The sequence below is a fragment of the Acanthaster planci genome, linkage group LG05 (genome assembly GCF_054643075.1).
Source record: "Acanthaster planci isolate LZ-2023a linkage group LG05, COTS_SCS, whole genome shotgun sequence".
Lineage (NCBI taxonomy): Eukaryota > Metazoa > Echinodermata > Asteroidea > Valvatida > Acanthasteridae > Acanthaster > Acanthaster planci.
In genome coordinates, this window is record NC_141781.1 from 1,655,329 (window position 1) to 1,678,975 (window position 23,647).

The following is a 23,647-nucleotide window of genomic DNA, read 5'->3' on the forward strand; positions in this document are numbered from 1 at the left end:
AGAGAGAGGGGTGTGTGACTGCAAATTAAGACTCAGTATATGAATGAAAGCATTTCGCATTTGGCGCCATCATTGTTTGCGGGCTATATGCGCGCTCAGTGAAACGCGCAAGATTTTTCGACACCCTCGCGAGAACGATGGTTGAAAGTCTGACAAAATGTTTGTCAGAGCGCGCGCTCTCTAAATTTTTGCAAAGAGTGGACCCAGACGCAAATTGAAAAAAGAAGAGAATGTAAAACCAGTCCAAGTGAATTTTTCATTCGTATATACCGATTTGTTTGATTTTTCACACTTGTTTCGCTGTTTCAATCGGAGAGAGTGAATGGTCAGTCCTTGAAGACCGGACAGCGCAAGAGGTCACTTTTTGAGTCCGCAGGCCTGAAGGCCACCGATAAAAAAGAGCTTGGCCACGGATGATTCAATTGGTAGAACTCTACTTTGCAGGGTTAATCTCAGAGATGTTTCCACCGATAAATTGACGTAGGGATGCGACTTTGCCGCAGTTTGTTATTCTTCTCTTACCATTTCTGTTGTTGCATGCCGTTGCCTCGTTATTTTACCATAATGGCAGTTATAACTTCTCTGTCATGTACTATACCTCCACTCTGGCCAGATGCAAGATGTGAGACGGACGGGTGCCCCTACACATGTTCAATCCCTATTGGACACCTGCTACTTCCACTTCTGCGTCGTGTTGTGGCGGTAAGCCATCTAGGCCTATCTTGCAACGTGGCGCAATACAGTTTATTTGCCGTTAGTCTTCTTTCTTTGTAGATGTTGGTATGGCTAGGATAATGAGGCTATATAAACGAATTCCATTCAACAAAGGGGCGTTATCAAACAGTGTCTCTAAAAACCTGTTTCGAACACGCCATGCTCTTACTACCCTATTTTCCAAACTTGTGTTTTGCGCTGAACCTAACACGAAAAATCCCAATACGAAAAGGAAACAGAGTACGGATGGATCCCTCAAATGGATCCCCTAAAGTGACAAAAACGATCTCTTTCACCTAGTTGGTTGTGCCGGGAATCAATCTACAGAAAGCCCACCAAGAAGTATAAAAGCACTCTCAAATACTGAAAGTACAATGGGGAAGCACTTCTTGATTTAGCGGAAATTGGACCACCGACAAGTTCAGTGTCATGGAATTCTGTTTTTGATCTCTTGGACACCTGGACCCAAGCATGAACATTTTGTTTGCTATGTTCTCCGTAGTAAAACTGTCTGCCTAAATTGCTCAGTGAACGAAACTGCTTGAACGTAAAGTTAAAGGACGATCAGAAACGCAGTGGCCTCCTGCTTAAGGTGAAAATAAGTGTTATTGCAAATACGATAGTTAATACAACTTTCCCATACTATTTACAGTAGTTACAAGCAAGCATTATTATTCGCCATGCAAAAATTCGGACTACGCAGTACAAATATGCATAATAGTTTCTGTGGTAATAAAATATTTTATATAGGCCTGGTGAATACTATATATTCTTGTGATATAGTGATATAATTGCTTGTTTTGCTCCTTCCCAGAAAAAACGACACTTTCTTCATGTGCCAGATTGCACTAGAAAACGTGTAAAATGAAAATACTACTTTCGCACATTTCACGCCTTAAAATTTCAAGAAGTGTCTTTGAATACTAGGGAAATATTTGCGAAGCAAATAGTCTTACTAACATGAACTTGAAGCCTTGTGCATTAAAGGACTCGCCACCCCTCAAATTGTTTGGCCCCCCCGTTGGTGGTATTTTAATACTGAAAGAGCCGAGAGCTAAGATTTTTTCTTAAGTCCATCAAAAGTAATACCGTTACCCAGTTACAAATTTCAAGGAATGGTAAACCAAAATTTCTGTAGGTTTTATTACAAATTTAAAATATGGAGTTCATTTTAAGAAAGTTCCCGCTACTTTTACCTCGAGCTAATCAATTTGGTAACGAATAAATTCCCCGAATCTGTTAAGGATAATATTTCAAATTTAATTACTTTTGGAACAATGCACATATTACTGAGTAGAGTGAGATCTAATAAACTCTATACAGGCCCTACACCACCTTTTAAAAATTAATTTAGCTTGTTTATCGAACGATATGATTACAAGACAGTTTAGTGTTACTTGCAGAGGAAAATTTGTTGTGCTGAAGAAGATTTTATCGCGTATCTATTGGAAATTATTAGTCAGAAACTCCAAGATGGGTCATGCTGAATTGGAAATATGTATCTATTTCCACTTAGATGCTGGCTGACATCCTGTCACTTTAGATAGGACATCGAGGTCTTGCTTTTGTGTGTTCTTTCACGACTAAAACACAAAAATATGCGCTGATATTAAAAGGAAGTGTTAGTTGTCCTAGAAAGATCCATTTCAGCAAAGAATATTATAATTTCCAATTAATTAATGTCATAGATTTTAACCGAATCTTAACTGAACAGATAATGGGCGAAATTACACATCAGTTTAGTAACAGGATGAAGGTTTAGCTTCAGGCTCACTATTATTTTGGGATTACCTTCCTTTCATACGTGTCACTGGTGACGCTATTTCTTTTTTGGGGCAGAAGATTTTTCACTAAAGTCAACTCTACATGGTGCCTTGAGACATCCATCGTAGTCTCTTTACGGTGAGGGGTTATGGCTGAAATGAATTACAGCACAATTCTTTAAATAATAGTTCAAAGCCAATACACCTTTAAAAATGACAATAATAGGCTTTTAGCATGATGTTGGAAAGTTGTACTTTCCAGTCACCTGTAAAAATACATTTTGCTTCACTGATGAAAATTAAACCAAAATAATGTGTAAAAGCGTTCTCCAACTATAAGTATAGTTGCAGGTTTGCTAATTTTAAGGCATTTGGTCTTATCAATATAATTTAAAAAGAAAAGGACGTCTTATCCATTGGTAGATACATGCACGGTGGGGGAAATATTTGCGAAAACCGTACTATCAAGAAAAGGGGTTTCAGATGCCCACAGGCCCAAAGCGAAGCGTCATAACTTATTTTGTTACGCTGAAAATATACAAATATACAAAGGAAGTGGGGATAATTTTTGTAAGCACTGGGAAACTTTAGTATTTTTCTTGTTAAGACGTAAAAGTAATTGACCTCATTTGCAAGTCGGCCATATTTAATTGAAAGCGAGGTTAACTCTTTTTGGGAACCCAAGAACAAAATGAAACCAACGAAAACTTTCATTACAGATTAATTACATGAACTATATAAATTTGTGATATCTATACGTTCTAAGCAGAATTTGAAAATGGCAGTGGCGCATGGAACCCAACATAGTCCGGCACCACTACATTTGACAGATTATATTGAACGAGATTCAGGGAACATGATCAAACATGCCTCCCTTGTGATTAGGGTCTGCACTACTTCTTAAAACACCGCCCCTTCTCAAGGTCGAGAGAATAGTGTGGTCGCATCTGTATCATGAGAATATAAATGGATCGAATGAAACGATCTACGGATAATTTAGCGCAGTAGGCCTATAACTGCTTGAAGTGCAGGTGCTCATTTTGACATCTTGGTATGCGCGCGATATGTCGTGCCTAATCGACCGCTTACCAGCCAACATCTTCATAGCCTACAACGCCCTCTACAATCATTTACCAAGTAGACATTATGCTTTGCAGTTAGTTAATATAACTGCTTGCAACTGTTATAACGTGTTAAGAAAGCAAACATTGCATTAGAAAAAAATTACGCAGCTGTCGTTTGGAGGTACAGTTCCGGCAGTGTTCTTTCCTCAAACTAAATATTCAATTCGTGAATTGGCTTTTCGACTTATAAAAGCATCTTTCATTCCATTTCCACTCTCTTCGATAGCAAAACTCTTCTGCCTTGGGTGTTGCGTAGCATCAGTATCTATCTTGTCATCCATATCGAAGCTAACTTCCATCTCTATGGAGCTGCAGTCAGCATCGATACCGATACTGCGCAGGAAAATGTCCTCTGCACTTGTTTGAACGAACGTTGAGCACATATCGGCAACTGGGTGTGTCTGGGTGCTCTTATCGACCATAACAATGCGAGTTGATGATGGGCCTGCCTGAACACTAACACTACATGGACTACTGCGCAAGTCGTCACGTGACGTAACGACCACAGAACCGTTTTCTGCAACTTCCTCGCCAATCTCATGACTTGTCTCGGCCGCAAACTGAACGTCCCGCGCTTTCCTTGTTTTCATCTTCATAGCTCGTTCATTGTCTATGTAGGCTACGTTCTCGATGCCAAGTTTTCGCTGCCATTTTGGCAGCACCTTTTTCCTGCGTCTAAAGGCGCCTCGTATCAACTGGGTACTGATTCGTCGCTTTTTGTTTGAGACGCTATTATCGTTTTCATCCTTGTTAGTCGGTCCTGCGTCCACCCCATCTGGAGCAGTGACGTCACCGTTCGGATATTCCTCCTCGATGACTGTTGCATGAGAATTCCCATTACTGATGGTGAACACAGCGTCCCCCCTGGCGGGGTTAAAGCGCAACTTTCGCGCACCAGACCGGTTCCGGTCGTCACATTCCCGGTCCTGAAAGCGTCTGATGACGTCATCGTAACTAGTCTCCACGCTGGTGTCGCGCATGCTCAGGAAATCTTCAGCCTGCCGCATGGAGGAGTGAATCCGCCGACGGGGCTGCTCGAAGCGCCTGTATCTGGCCGAATCTGTCAAACGTTTCTTGATCTTATCGTATTTGCGCGGACCGATGGAGTGCTCTACCATGTCAGCACCCAGAAGCTCCTCATGAAAGGGAAACCTCAGGCCGATTGTAAGGGATATGATCTTTAGTATAATACAGGCGATGATACCACACCAAGCTGTGATGCAAACGACGGTCAAAAGCTGAATACCCAACAAGGCCGGTCCTCCACCCTGACAGTTAAGAAAAAATCAAACCGTAAAATTCACAACCACATCACAAACCACTATAATCTCACGAGTACTTCTTGTCCACACTTAAATACATTTATAGGCGTTTCCATGTTTCGGTTACCACAATTCAAATCGACTCAAGTCACTTTTGGCCTTCCGACTTAATCGTGGATATTCAATGTAGTTCGGAACGTGGGTGGGGTATGCGGCTCTTTCCCCCTTAAAGAGTCTTTCTCTAAGTTTTGGTATACAGGATTGATGACGGTCCAATTCTTACCATGAAGAGTCCGTCATGTTGGATTGTCCCGTTGTTGGTCTCCTCAATGCTGTCGTGTTTCACAAAGAGTCCTGCGGCGACGAGACTCCATGCACCGCAGAAGAAGTGGACGGGGACCACGCCCACTGGATCGTCAATCTTCAGTTTGTTGAGCAGCTCCACGCCCCCACAGGCAATACATCCTCCTATCAGACCAATGACCAAGGAGAACTTGGGAGGGCACAGTGTGCACATAGCTGGTTAAGGGAAAAACCAAGTCAATTTTACCCTCACAAAACGTAAACAAATTAATGGTTATCTCACCAACTCCCTCCGAGTTACATTGAGTATATACACCTGCATAAGTTATAATACAGGATGTACAAAAAACGCTACCCAAAACTAACATTTATTTTCTCCCCAAATAATTGTCAACATTGTTTTTTTGGTATCAAACTGAAAATTCCGATTACCCGAGGCAACTGCTGTTTTGTTCTGTCCAATGAAAACCATTTACCACCCCGTAACACATAAGATAACTGGAAAAGCCTGCAGAATAAGCAAACTGACCTGAAAAGAGTTCTGTTTTGTTCTGTTAAAACCCCTTGTATTCTCCATCAATAAACAAACAGTATCCTAAAATGCTTCAAAGTGGTTTATGCATGTTACAGAGGTAAATCAGCACCTTGTGACAATTTGACTATTGAGGTAACTTGCACACAATTTTTTGCTCTGAGACAAATCCATTAAACTTTGAAACTGCATAATTAATTACACAGCCATGCCTTCTGAAACATGTATCAATTTTGTCAAGGTTAGAATTCTCTATAAGTGATTTCTGTTCATCACTTCACAGGTTGTATCGTTTAATTGGGGTGTGATCCCTGGCTACATGGTGTTTCAGGTTTAATGGCTTCTGGCTAGCACCCCTCCAAACAGAGATATTGACAAATGGGAAGAGCCACCAAGATAGGGCTGGATAGCTCAGTTGGTAGAGCACTGGTACGGTATTTCAGAGGCCGCGGGTTCAAATCCCACTCCAGTCAATTTCTTTGTTCATCATAAGCACCTAGTCAGCTTCCTTATTTGATTTGTTTCAAGTTTCAAGAATTCGAGGGAAATTCCAAAGGAGAAGACCACCAAAACAGTTATGTTATAATTTAGAATGTAAATTCCTAATTACATAAACTTGCAAGATAATCTGTTTAAAGTTGGGCACATCAATAAATGAGTGGTGTTACGCAATGCGAGACTTTGAGACGCAGGTGGCAGAAGACATACCGGTCCTTTTTCAAGGTATTGCGCGTGCTCAGAATTATGCACGCATGCTCTGAACAACGCGCGCATGCTCAGGACTGGTAAAAGGTCGGTATGTTTGTCGCCACGAAGCTTTCCTAAGTCTCCCACTGAAATACCTCCGCAATGCATCGTGCACTTGAAAATGAAATGTTGCTAGAAAACACTATCGGATATTCCAAACATCAATTTCTAACAATTATTTTGGCAGAAAATAAATGTTAGTTTTCGGTTGCAATTTTAGAACACCCTGTACAGTTTCAGCAGTATCGTTATAAATTTTTCGTATGTGAAAAGACAAATTAATCTTTCATGAAATTTTGACTTCCTTCACAGGTATTGAAAACGTGGTCTTGTTGATTTTGTGTTTGTCGAGTTTCTATACTAAACCTCATCACGACGCTGCCTACTCCTTTGGTGAATGCCTAAATATCGGGCTCCGTTTGTGTCAGAGCTGAGAAAAATTGAGATTTTTTTCGATAAAATATTAAATAGCAGCCGTGCAACTACAACACTTCCTCGAAACAAACATGGCATTACTCGGGTGTGAGATTCAACCTCACACCCATTTACTAATTCGTGCATAGACGTCTTAATCTAACACCCCCATCATCAATCTGTTATTCAACTTGGGAATGCAACCAACGACATGAAGGTTTCAACCGAAATCTAAGCTTGGTAGAAAAACATTTTCACTGGACAGATATCTTAATTTTCAGCAATCCGTCTCAATTAATCTAATATCAAAAATATTTAGAAAGTAACAGTATTTGAAAGTAACAGACCTAAATTATGTAATTATTGTAAATATTATCTAATCAAATTTAAAAACGTGTTAATGAGTGCTACAATCAAGTAGCAATCGGGATAGAGAACGCCCATATCGACTGTTCTCTCCTAAACCCAACGACTATTCGAAAGTATGCAAATAATGCGAAAAATAATCAATTTTTCTAATCTGCGTTCTTGTGAAAATCCATGCATTTATAGGCCATTTTATAGGCCATATCGTGAACACTATCAATGACGACAGGAAGTTGTAGGATGTATGGAGGAAAGTAGCGATAAATCTTGATCGATGACTGAATCAACTCCCCCGATAACAAAGTGAAGCCGGCTTTATCGTGGTTTCTGTACACCTGTATGTTGATTGGCGCGTCGACATTTTAATGGAACAGAAAGTAAACATCCCATGTCAAAACACACCAGCAATGTTCGCCCCTGTGTAAGTCCAGGCATTATTTCAGACACAGAACAGGTGGCCATGTTTACCAAACTGAAAACTGTGCAGTAAACAATTTATCATCATGTTTTCTCTCGTGACAGAACCGTTATGGGAACAGTACGCGCTATATTGGTAACAATTTATTCTCAGAGAGAAAAAAGCGTTTTTAAATTTAACATTGGACCGTACCCGAACTGACCATCTTGGTGCGCTATTGTTTTTGGAGGATGGTAGTTTTATTCAGCGACATCAGATGTCAAAATGAGTTTTCTTTTTACTAGTTGATGATTGTGCTATCGCTTGAGGACTTTTTATTCCAAACTCTCAAAGCGTTCTGAAGGTATTGGTAAAGTGGATAAAAATCGGCGGACAAATTGTTTCGTTTTGATTCTTACCCGCTGATTCGCCTGCCATCTGAGGTGGCGGTATTGATCGCTACTTGATCAAGTGGGAGGACGTCCTAATAAATGATGCAATAAATGCCCTTCAACAGCACGGACGTATATAAAAAAAACCTGGACTTGCAACGCCTTTGTATGAAAAAGAAGCCAACCAGCGGCCATTTTACCGAGCCGAATACAAAGGCGTGGGTTGGCTCCCTACTATTGACGTCAGGAAGAACAAAGGCGGGCATTACCTGGAAAGCTTTGTATTCGGCTCGGTAAAATGGCTGCGAGTGGATTCAATGACTCTATAAGCTGATTAAGGGCATTGCGAGACCAGATTTTATTATACACGTCCGCGTTCAACAGACGTACGCTGATTCTCTTCGACCCGAGTGTAGAGGGCGTTGACAAAATGTAGAGGGCGTTGACATTTTCAGTGAATAATGACGATCAAACGGGTGGCCCCGTAAGATCACTTTGATTGCACACCAGAATTGTGTCCACTTTCCCTGAATGTATATACTTGCACGTTTATTCTGGGATATTTGGTCCCCGATAGAATATTCAGGGTATTCTGCTCAAGGTAACACGCTCATTGTCGCGCATGGCTGGTCATGCATCCTACTTTGATACAAAGGCCAGAATTTGCCCGCTTGATGGGATGTGCTTCAGTGAAGACGATGTTATTTACTACGCCATTATCGCCGGTTTGTATCTGCTTTCAATAGTTTTGAAGGCCACAGCTTTCATCTAACATTCATCATCACTGGCTGAATTAAAGTGTTGATTTAGTTTTTGCAATTCCGACAGTATTGAAAGCATTAAAACTGCACCTCTTTTTTTCGTTCTCAGTTGATGCTGATGTAGGCTGAATATGTTCTTTATCCAGCAATATTTCTTTGTTCGTTCTTTTCGGATGGGTGTTGTCAACCTTACGTTAAAAATTTACTGCACACGGCACAAAATGGTAATTCTGCATGAAACGTGTTCAATACCTATGGCTAAAAAATTCTCGGAGAGTGCCATCGTGCATTAGAAATTTCCAAACTAAACGTCGCGAAGCAGTCACCGCATGGTCCATACGTGACGGTAATTTAATTTGTGAGTCGCGATCCGAGTTGATGAGACAAAAATTCGAAGTCTAAGGAGGGCTGATTTCTGAGTAGAGGGTATGAGAGTCCATGGTTCATGTAATTATCGACACGGAACTAGGTAGAAGCGGCAGATTTGTGGAACATGTAGTTATTTAATTGAATCACCAGTGTTTGCATTCAAGTCCATCGGAAACGGTGTTTAACATTACATTTCAGATACATTTAGATTTCCATTATCAATTTTAATAAAACTTTTCCTTCTTATTACCACCATTCCCTCTTTTTTCAAACGCAGTTTGGATCGAACGGTTTCTGACATCCACCTATGACAATTGCGATATTTGCTCATCTAGGGTACCGGTCGAAAACAGTAAACCATAACATTGTTCTCGGGGATGATTAAAGCCATGAACTGTATCGAAATAATTTTAAAGAGAGGGTTCCCGCATTTTGAATTTCTTTGCTTTCATATCATTCGTATCTGTAATTTAAAGGCATACGTACTGTATTAAGCAATTCAACACAATCTTGTGCCCTGTAAAAATGTTAACAGTCTAAACATAATGTGACCTATTGCAAAATGTCAAGGTTCAGTTACTCAAAACTATCCATTGATACTCCAACAAAAAGTGTTTAAAAATGTTCATTTGCCAACAGTTTTTGCAGTCACGGTGTGGTTAAAATTTTTTGAATACATTATTTTAAAATTCACCTTTATCTTGGTTTCCACTTTGTTTCGTAGCTTTTTCTGCATTATCTTAAGCATACATTTCCGTATTATGAGCATACCGAAATGTCATCCCAGGCAAGAGCTCAATATAAAAACTGCTTCAGTTTTTCGCTTTCATTATTGATTTAGTACTCGACAGTCACTGAACAAACTTTGCCCATGTCAGGGCTTTGATGAGCTGTATTTCGGGTTCATAAGTATTAAAACCCTTAAACTGTAGCATGAATATGCACAAAGTGACGTCATAACCACATCACCCTCACTTGTATTGTAAATGTGAAGAACGCTCCCTAAAGCTAACAGGTGAACCTGTATGTGCATTTTCGCATATTTCAGAAAACCGGATATAAATTTCGAATGCTATGGTAAAATTATATAAGGAATCGGGAATGCGTAGTGGTTCTTTCCTCGCCTTCCACCTCTGCAATTCCTGGCCCTTCGATTCCTTACTCGGTCCACATGTGGATTGGGTTTTCAGTCCCTTCCTGATTCCGTGGGTTTTACCCAGAATATTCCTCTGGGGTTTTCCTCCCACTTCTAAAACTGTAACTGCTTTTCATTTCAAGTATGTGACGTTGGCGCATCTCTTGGGAGGACAAATGTGTTTCAGTGTATAAAGTTATATGCCACAAAGCAATAGGGCTATTTCAGCTATTACATAAAAGGCCTATACGATCGTAGAATTTCTTACCTGTGATTGATACTAACGCGCCCAACACTCCGTCAATCAAGTACCCAATATCGAACTTTCTTCGTTTCGTCAAGTAACTGTAACGATCATTATGAAAAGCAAACAGAATTATTTCAGCCGTCAGATATTCGAGTGATGATAATCAAAAGACTTGTATGGGTAATAAGTTGAATGTTTGGCTCACAGATATTTTTGCATCTTAAACAAATTTTAAACTAGGTTTGAATCTTCTGATTTCTGTTTTTGTTGAAATATTTTTTACTCAGTTTCTAAACTCAAACAAGAATACAAATAATATCATAATTTGAGGCGCATAAGTGACATTTATTCAGTTTAAAGCGGCCTCTTTTGATTATTTCAAGATATCTTGATTTATTTCAAGATATCTCTAATTATTTCAAGATATCTTGAAAGACTCACGACACTGAAAGCCTTTGATTAAGGCTTTTCAGATGTATTTTCATTGATTCCAAGATATCTGAAAATCAATTTCGAGATGTCTTGAACTCATATTCAAGATATCTCCAAATGGTTTTAAGAAATCTCGAAATTTATTTCAAGATATCTTTAAATGCATTTTAAGATATCTTCAAATCGTTTTCAAGATATCTCTAAATCAGTTCGAGATATCTCCAATCATAAACCGATAGCGCATAACCGAAACGAAGTGCTTCCGAGGTCATTCCAGAATAAAAAAATACGAGTGCTCAATATTTGCCCAATAACAGCTGTCATGCTTCGCAGCCAATCCTGCTTCGTTCCCAAAAGACCTGGCATAGCACTGAACTGACTCATTTTCCAGATATCATGAAAGCAATTTAGAGATATCTCGAAATGGATTTCCAGATATCTGTAATTCGATCCCAGGATATCTTGAAAGCCTTTTGTCAGATATTGAAAGCCTTTTGTCAGATATCTTAAAACAGTTTTCAGATATCTGTACATCCATTTCAAGATATCTCCAAATAAATTTGAAATATCTTCAAATGGATTTCAAGATATCCAAAAATGAATTTGAGATATCTTCAAATGGATTTCAAGATATTTCTTAAACGATTACTGATATCTTCATTAATCTATTTCAAGATATCTTGAAGTAATCAAAAGAAATAGCTTTAACTTAAATAAATGTCACTTATGCGCGCCATATTATGAAGTAATTTTTACACCCGACTGATAGGATTTCCAAATCCAAAACAGGTCGTGGTAATTCTTGGAAGATAAGGCAGCAATTCCCATTATCCTTAAACTACTTCGATAATTTAGAATATCTTGCCCATTTCAATTCATTTAGTTGGCAATTCGTGGCCCATTAACCAAGACGTAAGCATGGTTACCACGGCAAAGAAATGCGAGGTAACAAAGTAACCCTGACAGGAAAATCGCCCCAACCAATAAATCCCAATGATGCAGTGCACCGGGCCGGAAGTGAGAAAGTCACTCGACCTTGACCGCTGCAAGATTTGAATGCCCTGGTGACAATTGAACTCAATACACGGCCAAGAAAAAACAATATGATTCACGCTCACCACAAGGGAGCCCAACCATGCAGGCTTAATCACAACTGAATAAACGAAAAATCCTATGAAGTTGACTACCGTGAGTAGTATACTATGCAAATTAGAAATAGCCTTGGTAACACCTGACTGGCCCTGCATTCTTTCAATACGACCAAGTGGCTTGGAAAACCCTCCGTAGCTAAGAACCTACCAGATGACGCGGATTTTTTTTTTCACCACGCATTAGCAATCTGAAGCTTTCTTCTCACGTCTACTGCTCCTTCATTGCTTTCTTGAAGGCTTTTTGGCGACGCTCTGATAGTAATGTTACTGCCAGGGGCCTCAAGCTGCGGCTGCATGATCACCATGAAACGGTGGAATAGGCCTATCACCTCCGTTTTACATAAGTATACAATGCCACTTCCAATCGTTTCTTTCCATTTTTTTCACTAACGCTTATGTTGAGAAACGATCATCCGCCTCCACTTATACGTAAGTGACACCCCTGTCTTCTTACATAACCCATGTGTTCTACATAATTGATGACGCACATTTCATATGTCATTCATACTCGTATTCCAAGAAGGAATAATTATTGATGTCTTTCCCATTGAGCATTGCCTCTTAAACTTAAGAAGGTTGTAAACACTATTTAGGAAAAAAAACCTAAAGGCCCAAATATGGAGTAAACATGCGTGCCAAGTCACGTGCTACACAATTCAATTTGGCTTTGAAGTGGTTTTGAAAAAAATATATTAAATCTGTTGGCGCGCTTTAAATCACCTGATCAGGTCTGATGGTTCAAATCACCCAGCGCCATGCTCATGTAAAATTTTTGGCATAGCACTCCCAGCAAAAGTCATATTGGCACGATAAAACTTGTATTGCCCGAATGTCTGCATAACAACAAGAGCTTGCCCATTGTCCAAAAGACAAGTTTTTATCCTGTCAATATAATTATTGAATTTAAAACCTTACTGCCCTGCACGTTCATTATGCACGGTACGCTCAGTTCTGTGCGAGAGCTTGTATCACATGCTTGTTCGGATGGGACTCGAACTCACAACCCACTGTTTATTACTACAGATGTCTCACCATGCACTCGCCCACCGAGCTGGTCGCACTCGTCTGGCTGGTTTGAATCGATACATATTTCGGTACTACAATTAAATGACTATAGGCTACCAATGAAATTTTTCCAATATATTGCCCGTATACAACAAATCGAACTAGTTATTTTGTACTGACCAGGGTTACAGTTCTTGTTATTGACTATGATAGGCCTATTCTATACAAGAATAAGAAAAGGCAGAAGCGAAACCATGGAACTGTACAGAAAAGTTGCCCTACAAAAGAACACTCAATTAATAAAGTCTACATGTAAGTTATGCACTGTTAACATCTACGACGAGAAAACGAATAAAGCCTACCTCAAGGTTATACCCCCGATTCCTCCAGCCATTGAAGAGCATATTGTCGCAACCGCAGATCTGGAAAATGAGAAGTCAGTTTGTTTTAAATTACAGAATGACGCTGAATACTGGAAACCATCGAAGAACTATTACACACTTTAATTCTTCACCCAACTGAGTAACTTAATCCCACATATTCTCCAAATAATTTTTTTTAGAATTAAAATAATTCAATACTGAACTTTTCTGCCTAATGAAAAAGCGTTTGTATATTCGAATTAATGACGTTGTACAAGTTTTTAAAATGGTAATAAAACACAATGTTTTCCAAATTCACATTTACATCTACTATCAAAAATCAACAAATACGCTTGTGCGATTCCCTCCCATCTCCCCTTTCTAGCGGATGATGAACATAGATATTTAATTTCTTTTAAACCAATTTCCTTAAAACGTGTCGAGTATCGACCCAACATTTTTGATGTAGTTTGGCGCGGCATTTGTCGACTGATCACCAACTGATTACTTGCCTGGGAGTTCGTCCCTTTGCAAACACTTGGACTGTTAATTTTCAAAGCACACGCCTAGCCAGAGAGGATTCCCACCGCTTCTCCCGCCATTTGTGTCACTGTGTTATCCATCCCCCATCTATTCTGTCGTTGGCACTCCGGATGCAAGGCTGCGCGCACAATTACAAAAGGCATGACTCACGGCAACACATTCTGTTGAACATTCAACCCGAAAGTGGGAAGACAGTCCGCAAAAAATTGGCTGACAGTCAGCTATAATGCCGGCGCAATACAACGCGTCACTATGATATAACTTACTACTCCATGAAAACTCAAGTAGATAAGTACGACTATTGCATCAAGTGGCGTTGTGTGCTAATAAAATTTTATCGCCTAGAGTTATCTTTTTTGGAGAAACTTAGTTCAATTAAGAAATCGATGACTATACAGACAGCATTTCAAGTTGGGAGCTGAAAGACATATTATAAAGATTTCGAAAGTAACCTTCAACGTTTGCTAAATGGTTCATTCTTTATGGGATGTCAGACAGTTGGTTTCAAAAGTGAAGATGTTATTCAAACCTGGATCATGATAATAATAGGATTACAAGAAAGATGAGGCCAAAGGCGAGACAAATCGAAAATGGTAATACATAAAGTTGAAAAGTAGTCTCCTTGCCTTCTCCGAAATGTTCAAAACTTGCCCAGTTCAACAATGGATTGGGTCTTCAGTCCCGTCCCGATCACTCCACGACTTGCCCTGCAATATTTATTTGTGCTTTTACTCCCACTTCTATGAAAATCTCTTCATTGCGTTCTCTTTTTGTCAGGCTTGCAAAGTACAATGCCACGGGTGCTTTCGAGGAATGCTTGTCTTAGTTTCATTACCACATATAAATGATAACAAAATAATTGCTGGGGCGATTCCTTAATTGACATAATTGCTGGCTGTTTTCATCCTCTAGCAAATTGTTTGTCCACAGGTTGCCAGCTTTCTGCGGCGAACATTTGACCTTTGCACTCCTTACGACCACTTCTGTTGACCCCCCCCTCGCGGACATAACATGCACGGTAGATGCAGCGCAGAGAGCACACAAGACTCCATCTGCGTATATACCACGAGGACACACCACTGCATTCCAGCACCGGTAATCGAAACGTTGTTTTGCTTACAATAAACTGTAGAGTCCTCGTCGCCTGCCGTAACCCTGGACAACATTTTTGGACAGAAGGACGCCATAAATGCGTACGACAGCAGGCCGCACAGTTGCTAGGACAACGGAGAACTTTAATGGATTCGATTCATTGAGATGGTATGAGATTTCTCGTTTTACGAAAAGAAAATCTCAGGGCGTTCATTGGATTAAGTTGGCCAATGGTAATTTGACCTCATCTGCTTGCACAGTTTAAACTTTTCAAGGCTTACTAATCAACGAATGATCGGGGTGAACCTACCTTGCAGCCAACGCCCACTTATCCTTGGTTATTCCTTGTGTACTTCCACAATTAAATCCCAACCAGCCCCACCTGCGAACCAAGAAGTCAACAAGTCAGAATACAAAGTCTTTGAGACCCAGTGTCTTTACTTGATGTCATCTCAAAGAACTGGGCCCAGTGTCTTTAAAACACAAACATTTGCCGACCACGGGCTATGGCCAAGCAAGAGCATTCAAACAGCCCAGCTGTGATGTTGTGCGTTGTGCTGAAGAATGCACTTTTATTGAGCACGTGTATAGTTGCTACTCTGCTTGACATCCCCAGCCCAGATTCAAATTCAACTTCTTCACAATTCACTTCATTTGCTCTTTAATCCGACGGCCACGGGTTATTCTTTGATTTATTTCTCCTCTGTGTTGGATCAGCCAAACTGGCATCGGAGTAAGGTTTCCACTTAAGTTAACTCATATGCCAGCCGGAGACAGTCCAAGGTTCGCGCCGTCAACCGTTTGTTATTACCAACATGGCCATCGAATCCGGCACATTACCGAGTATAACAGTTAGATGGACCCTTTGTGAAGAAAGAAAAATCAATGGCTATTAAAAGATGTCCTTTTGAGTTGCCATGGAAGCACATCATGTCACGTTCTACATGGTGCAGTGTATTCAATCTTGCTCAATATCTTCTCATAACATGTACTTGGCACAATGAATAAAACCTACAAGCTCTTTATATGACTCCAGGACTTGGAAAGAGGATAATTGAATTGGGTAGATCGTGTGCATTCTGAGTGTAACCAATGTTCCAATGTGCATGAAGGACACCAGAGAATGAGATGTAGACCTCATTTTGAGCGAATTACATACATATGCTCAAGAAGCTAACAACCTTCCATAATCAATGCATTGTAGGTCATGAATGTAAGCCATTACCGGAGTAGCCGTTCAAAGCCAAAAAATCTGCTCGTCCAACCAGCCTCCGAATCAGCATCTACAGCCGACATTCTTATTTCAACCTGAATTAATGTCTTTTCTGGATTTTGCTGTGCCACAACGTTCCTATACGTTGATGAGATGGTTTGCTTATACAGTGAGCTGGTTACCAATTTTTCTAATACGTTCATGAGATGGTTTGCTTATACAGCGTGCTGATTTACCTCAAAGAATTCGCTTGAAATTTGCCAAGAAGGCACAGCAGTTATTGCAGAAAATCAGATGTAGTATCACTTCTGACTCTCTTTCCCCGAACACGGATTAAGCTTGTTCTCTGCTTGCAAAAAATTGCTTTTGGCTACACATTTCAGCTTGAACAAGAATGACATTGTAAGTACGAATTTTCGTACGATTATGTAGTGACACGCATAAGTGAGTTACATACAAAGGGTACATTGCTGTGAGCTATATGGCGTTCCGCAGCGGGATGGTTTCCCAACGGATTATGGACCACAGGTGCACTGAGCTCAGCATATGCGCATAGAACCACCGTGAGATGCTGTAGGCCTATTACATAAGCAGTGGCTAGCAAGTGACGTCGAGTATGTAGCGAAGACCTAACGGCCGCGTGCATTGGCTAATTAGCGATGGCGTTCAATTAAGCTTAAAACAACAATATCAAAAATTGGCACTATCTTGACGTGGAACGTAAACAACTGAACGAAGACAGCAAAAGATTTACAGAAAGTAGTGAACATTTATGGGCAAATTTCCATCTTGTGTTAACAGAAAATGTACGCCGACAGTTATACGTTTATGCCTTTGTTAATTGAATTAAAATGTATGCGCTGGTTGGCTCTCACGAATTATTAAAAACCATGGATTGAGATATGGATAAAAGGCTTGGGCCATTCATTGTTTGGTGTATCAAAAGGTCATCACATGATCTTTCCATAGGCCTACGTATACGCTAACAACCCCACAAGTTATGCGATTTGATTGTCAAGTAAAGGCCAAAATAACGTTCACCATCAGTATGCGCTTAATTGCAATACTGCCAATGCATTTTTAAATCACATTTTGAGCAAAGTTCCCGGTTATACCTTTAAAGCCACTCCTTCTGAAATGTCCAAAATTTGACCTTTCGGATGGTGTTCTTTCACTTATTGATTACCAAATATGTACCTCTTGGTGCCAACTGCTAATTGTTTTCTCAAAATGCCCTCCGGTAAAACTGGCGACGAGCAATGCAGGACGAACTCGCCAGGTGACAGATGGACACTGGCGCACGCAAGGATTAACTAAATTGGCGCGAAAATCGGGTTGACGGTGGAGTACCATCATTTTTTGCAACTGTTCTCCTGGCCCCTGGACACTAAGTTGTAGGAGCTGATTGTATCTAGTTTGGGACCCATTATTACATTTTTGACTGGTAGGACATTCATCAGGTGATTGACATAATGTCAGTTTGGTATTCGAGTACGCATTGTATTGCTCGTACTTTCCGTTTACTCCCGCAAAAGCGATTCCATGACACTGCAACAATTCCATGAAAATATTTTGTAGGAAGGCGACTTGCAATGCCACCTGTCACGAATTAGCACTTAATATCTGTCATGGTATAGCCCGTTCAGATGCCTGCCTTCCTGTGTCAAATTCTCTAGAATGCACCCGACGGGATAACATTGTGAATACCCAAATACCTTTTCAATACCGTGCGTAAAAATGGCTGGCATATATAAATCTTTAGAGGGTAGCCGACTGCATACGATAGCAAACAAAACGGCTTCTCCGCATACACACAAGGTCAACGCAATTTATTTCTTCATTCCGTATCACAGCTCAGATATTTTCCAAATGTTTAAACGAGGAACACACAGTTCCACAAGACAAGTAAGTCTGACAGAAAATTGTGACGTGAAAGCAACAACGCTCGTACCATTTTTTAAAGCGTGATCTATTGTTTGTTGTCTTTCTATGCCCTTTTCGGTGAATCTTACATACGACGACTTACCAGACAAACAAACTCTTATCCTTGTCACCACAACCTTTTTCTTCAGTACAGGTTAGATTATTTTATGTCATTTTTGGGCAATCCTTTTCACACCATTTCCCCCTTTTATGGGGAGGGGGGAAAGAGCGCTTCGAGGCTCAGTCATGCCATCTCAATTATGTCAACCGGTCAATCTGCTTTATTAAGCTTTCCTTCGTCTGTAATCCTAGACCGCCATTTCGTACGGGCGCCAAAGTTTGCAGAAAGTTCACCCTTGGTTTGCGACAACACTTGTCTCAAAATAGATATTTTACTTTCTCTGTGTTAAAACTGGAGGCAGTGTCTGTAAGTATTTAGTAGAGTGTTCATTATTTAGTTGAATTTGTAGTGTTTCCATGACAATTTTCAAACACTTATTCTTTTGGTTTTGTATCACTGTACTGATTGGTAAAATGTCCCTTGTAACAAAAGCAAAAGAAAGGTTTCTATTGTTTCCACAGCAGGAAGTGTCATCCATTTGAAAACGGAGGAAAAACAACACCCTCTGCCTTTGCACTGTCGTCATAGACATTGTCTTTGATGTAAATTTGTGAAACGGCATAGACATTGACATACCTTGAACATTAGACGTATTTACTAGATATGTCCAAACCATGTGCGTTTGTGGGATCTTTGAAAACTTACCATAGCATAAACATGCCCAATATGGCGTTAGTAGGCGAACCCATGGGAGGCGGATCCGAGGTCTTGTACCTTCTGTGACGTGGTTTAAGCATCAGGGTCGCTACAAGACCCGTCACCCCGCCGGCAATATGGACTGGTCCACCCCCAGCAACGTCCACCACGCCCATCTTGAACAAAAACCCGTCTTTGGCCCACACCCAGTGGGAAGGGAAGCTAGAGATGAGAGTGTTGAGCAGAGAAAAGATGATGTAAGCCTCCAGGCGCGTGCGCTCCACCATGGCTCCGGACACGATGGTGGTGGCCGTCGTTGCAAAGGCCAATTGGAAGATGAAATGAGAGTAACGCTGTCCAATACCAGTGTCGTCAGCCTCCACGTCCAGAAAGAAGTTGCCATATCCTGAGAAGGCATTTTTGTTTTCGTGTTCCTGATCACCGAAGCTAAAAGCGTACCCCACCATCCAGTAGGTGATACCTCCAAATATAACATCAACGGCATTCTTAACCATAATGTTGACTTCATTCTTGGACGTAGCTGTACCGCTTTCCAGCAAACCAAACCCTGTCAAAAGCGAAATCAAAAAGTTAGATATATATTTCTTTGTCCACCGGCCACCACTTCTGGAGTTGAAAGCCGCCCACGGTATGAGTTCCGCTGACAAAATGGGGAGGGATGTGAAGAAATGTAAACGACAACTGGCGACGGATGGTGATGACTTTTTGCATTCGACCCTTTTGAGACAAGAAAGATACCAAATGAACAACTGCATGTCTGTATTTTAAGCTTCGACTTGTACTTTGCTCAAGCTGCGCTGTAGGATTAACACTAGGAAGGATCTGTGTTAAACCCCAACAATGGCAATGGTCCCGACTGTACGGTCATTTTCAAAAGTTTAAGACCACCTGGAATTTTAAGGGTATTTCTCTCATTGGGCCTGCATTACACTGTCTCAATGAATGATAACTTAACCTGTGTTTACAGTGATGCATAATATCAGTGTGGTGCTACCTACCCATTTGAATAATTCTTTTTGCAGAGGCAAATGACTTTTTGTATGGAAGGCAGTATGGGTAAAAAAGCCAGTTTAAGTAACCAGAAAAAAAGGAGGGCATACTAAATATTATCCTGTTACATTTCTTAATGTTACACACTGACAATAAACAAAATTGCCATGCATGATTGATTGTTTAGGTTTGGTTTTTCTTCAAGTTAATGCATTTTGTATGGGTGGTCCTAAACTTTTGCAAGTGACTGTAGTTGGGACGATTCCAACTGTTGAGCTAAAATCGCTGACTTAACTGAAACACTTTGACATCAGGATTGTCCAACTGTAATTGGGACCGATTCTACAGTTGGGTGTGGATATGAGGAACGAAGCTAACAACTTGGCGCAATTAACACTGATACTAATTCCTTTTTAAGCTTAGGGGTCTGATTACGGATTAGACAAGTGGGGGTAAGGACGACGCAAAACGTAAATTTTAAAAAGACTGTGGTTACAATGCCACATATCTCTAAGGTGAAGACCTGCTTTGCACAGGACAGTAAAGGAAGCTCAGACACCCAAGCGATGTTGACAAAGAAATCTTCTATTACACTAGACACGGAAAACCGTTTGTCTCATTCTATCTACAAAGAACACTTATACAAATAGTAATGCATGAGATATACTTCCAGCGATACAATTTTTCGCAAGTCTATCAATGCGCTTTTTAACCAGAGCATTCCAGATCCCACTGCACTTCACTGAATCATTTTATCTTTGGGTCTGAGTCCAGCATACACCAGAATAACACGAATTTGGTGCATTCGTAATTTCGAGAGTGAACGCCACTTTGAAAAATGCTCATGTTGTACGTTGAACACACGAAAAATGTCAGTTACTCTGAGCTGGTATAATAAGTGTGTCAATTTCACAACATATGACAACAAATATGACACCTGATGCTTTCAAAATTAATTTCTGTACTTGAATATGTTCTCAACATTAATCAAAATTGAACGCAATTCACTAACAATCAACTCAAATGTTGTCTCAGAACGGCTGTATCCAGTGTCTTTTGTCTTCTAAAGTGACAACCATGCGTTATGTTTCAAAGTGTACGCGTTATTTCTCTTTTTTCAGGTTTCTTGTGCGTTACTGCTACAAAACAAGGAAAACATTAACAGTTGACAACATGAATTTCAATTGTTCAGCCCAAAACCATTTTTCATTGACCCGACACGTCATTACCCGACCTTAAGGTCCGCACCAATCATCACCCCCCTACTTCATCTCACAGTAACCTTCCAAAAACCCTAACAGGCATGCTATACAATAATTAAAACTTACATTTCAAACTACAAGCTCAATCCAAACATACTGATACAACACTGAGGGCCAATTTCTAAGAAACAGTAAACACAGAAAATTGCATGCAGGACAACAAACGTACCTAACAAAACATGTTAGTTGCAAAATATGTCATGATTTATATTTCAACTCCAAGAAAACGGGCAAACATGACGCCAAAATGTAACAACTGCCTCATAAATTTCAATGTAGGGGATCTATAAGTACATTATGCAACAGATGCGAAAGCTATCTCAGTAAAGGTAAAAACTATTTGCATGTAAAACACTCCAAGTACAAACCAATTGATCTTCTATAGAAGTGATTCGCACTAGAACATGGACTTAAAGCAAGTCCGATTTCCAGGAGGCCTTATTACAAAAGACGGGTAAATGTAAACACAAAACTGTCGCATCTGTTTGAACAAAGGCCGAATAATAATGAGAAAGGGAAAACCGAAAGAAGATGCAGGGATTCTCTTACCGGATTGCATTGTAAATATCACAAAGGCACTAGTTAGGATCCAGATTGGATCGTCCCAGTCGTTTGGCATCACATGTTTGTGGACGACATATACCGGGCAGGTTGTGTTGAATGGAGAATTATCGGTGGTAGACGCTATCGTGCTGGCAACACTCGAAACCGTGCTCATCTTTGGCGGCCCTGATACACAATATCCTGCTCGAATTACCTGTCATTCATTATGTGGTTTTGAAAATAATAAACAAACACACGCGCATACCCATGTAAAGGATTCTGAATCATAATATGCAGTGGGTTCAAAATAGCACCCGATGCGTGAAGCTACTTTGTGATGTTACATTATGCGTATCCGTGCGTAGTTTGCACCATACGTACATGCACGACGATACCTGCGTGGTTGGATAGCCACTGGGCAGCTCACGAGCAAGGTAATTACAATGATGCTGGGGAGGAGGCAGGTCAAAGGTTAATGCTTACTCTCACGACAAGGCAGTATCAACCTGCTTTTGGTTTGTCCGTGTAATTTCTGAGTTTGCAGGTAGTTGCTTTGATACCAAGATGTATATAAACCTATAACCTATAAACTCAGAATTTTCTCATTTTCTTCGCTTATTAAAAACTGGAAAAACACTTAAAATCAGAATGAGGGCTCTTTTTTATTATGTTTCCAGGTAAATGTATAGGCTTACCAAGGATTCCTCACCCTAAGACAGCACGCAAGCCTGTTCCGTCTGTACTAGTTGAAGAAAAGCTGAGAAATGGAGCTTTTTTTGAAGTGTGAGAGATGAAGCAATTATAGAAACCTGTGTCATCCTCCTCATTTTTTTTTACAGTGATGGCCTGTCATGATCACTTCCAACTGGATTTGTCGTAATAATAACCCAAAGAGCTAACTTTTTCAAAGTGCAATTGAAATATTGAAAATCTAATTAAAATTCTTATGGGTTCAAACAGCTACTTGATGTCATCGGTGAAAACAATCCAAGGATAATTAGAGTACTCTGTCACTGTGGTAGAGAAACGTGCCTTTCCATGGGTATCCATGTCCAGTTGGAATAAAGATTTTGTTTTGAGGCTGTAGTCAAACAAGCTTCACAATACTGCACTCGATTCAACTCCCCAATGGACACCTGATGGGGTTAAACAGATGATATTCACGCCGGAAGCCATTTTTAGTCTGGTTTCCTCATCTGTCTTGAACTATGCAAACTGTTAAGATGGCACCAGACTACTTTATGCAATTACCTCCCTATAACTACTTTTCTAAATCCTGCTTTAAATACTAAGGTACTAGGTATGTTTGATGACAGATTTGAAATTATTCACCAGTGTGAGCAAGTACTAATTTTGTCGTGGAATTTCACTTTACTGCTTTCAGTTTCTACTCTCCAATGTTGAAAACAAAGAGTTAACCTCGCTTTTAATTTCAATATGGCCGACTAATAAAGTCAGTCAATTTCACTGAACAGCAATAACCTCGGAGAGTTGCTAAGTGAAGAAAAGATTTGTTTAGGAAAACAGGTGACCAGTAACAAAAGTCATGGAGTGTCTCTTAAGTTTGTAACTGGTCCCTTGCTATTTTTCGCTGAGTAGATAAATTCCCAAACAAGATTTTGAAACTGAAACTGGACCTATGTTTTAAGTACTTGGGCATTTGCTGGATAACAAAATGCAATACATAAAATAAATGAAGAATGAATACAATTGACGATATTTGGTTGACCCATCATGATGTGGTTGAAGTCTCGTGTGTATAGCATGATCGCAACGGGAAATCATACGTGAAATTCATCATTTACATAATGTACGCGGTGAAACGTG

General features: G+C 40.2%; 1 protein-coding gene and 1 non-coding gene across 2 annotated transcripts; one reads left to right on the forward strand and one right to left on the reverse strand.

Annotated features, from left to right (window-relative positions):
• Positions 1–1,301: 1,301 nt before the first annotated feature.
• LOC110985895 (putative ammonium transporter 2) lies at positions 1,302–22,238 on the reverse strand. Its single transcript, XM_022247339.2, has 7 exons — positions 21,827–22,238; positions 19,014–19,572; positions 15,422–15,493; positions 13,477–13,536; positions 10,548–10,624; positions 5,147–5,382; positions 1,302–4,869 (listed from the first exon to the last, which is right to left on the reverse strand). The coding sequence occupies exons 1-7, from the start codon at positions 21,993–21,995 to the stop codon at positions 3,748–3,750; spliced, it is 2,295 nt and encodes a 764-aa protein (XP_022103031.2). The 5' UTR covers positions 21,996–22,238; the 3' UTR covers positions 1,302–3,747.
• On the forward strand, positions 6,099–6,171 carry Trnat-ggu (transfer RNA threonine (anticodon GGU)). The gene has a single exon. It is a non-coding gene; the product is annotated as a tRNA-Thr (tRNA).
• Positions 22,239–23,647: the final 1,409 nt, after the last annotated feature.

What these genes read in the sequence shown, in the direction of transcription:
- LOC110985895 (XM_022247339.2), bottom strand. Translation starts at nt 21,995, where the DNA reads ATGAGCACGGTTTCGAGTGTTGCCAGCACGATAGCGTCTACCACCGAT. An exon ending in GATATTTACAATGCAATCCG is followed by an intron (nt 19,573 to 21,826) that starts GTAAGAGAATCC and finishes CGCTTTTGACAG; the next exon opens with GGTTTGGTTTGCTGGAAAGC. An exon ending in AACATGACGGACTCTTCATG is followed by an intron (nt 4,870 to 5,146) that starts GTAAGAATTGGA and finishes CTTAACTGTCAG; the next exon opens with GGTGGAGGACCGGCCTTGTT.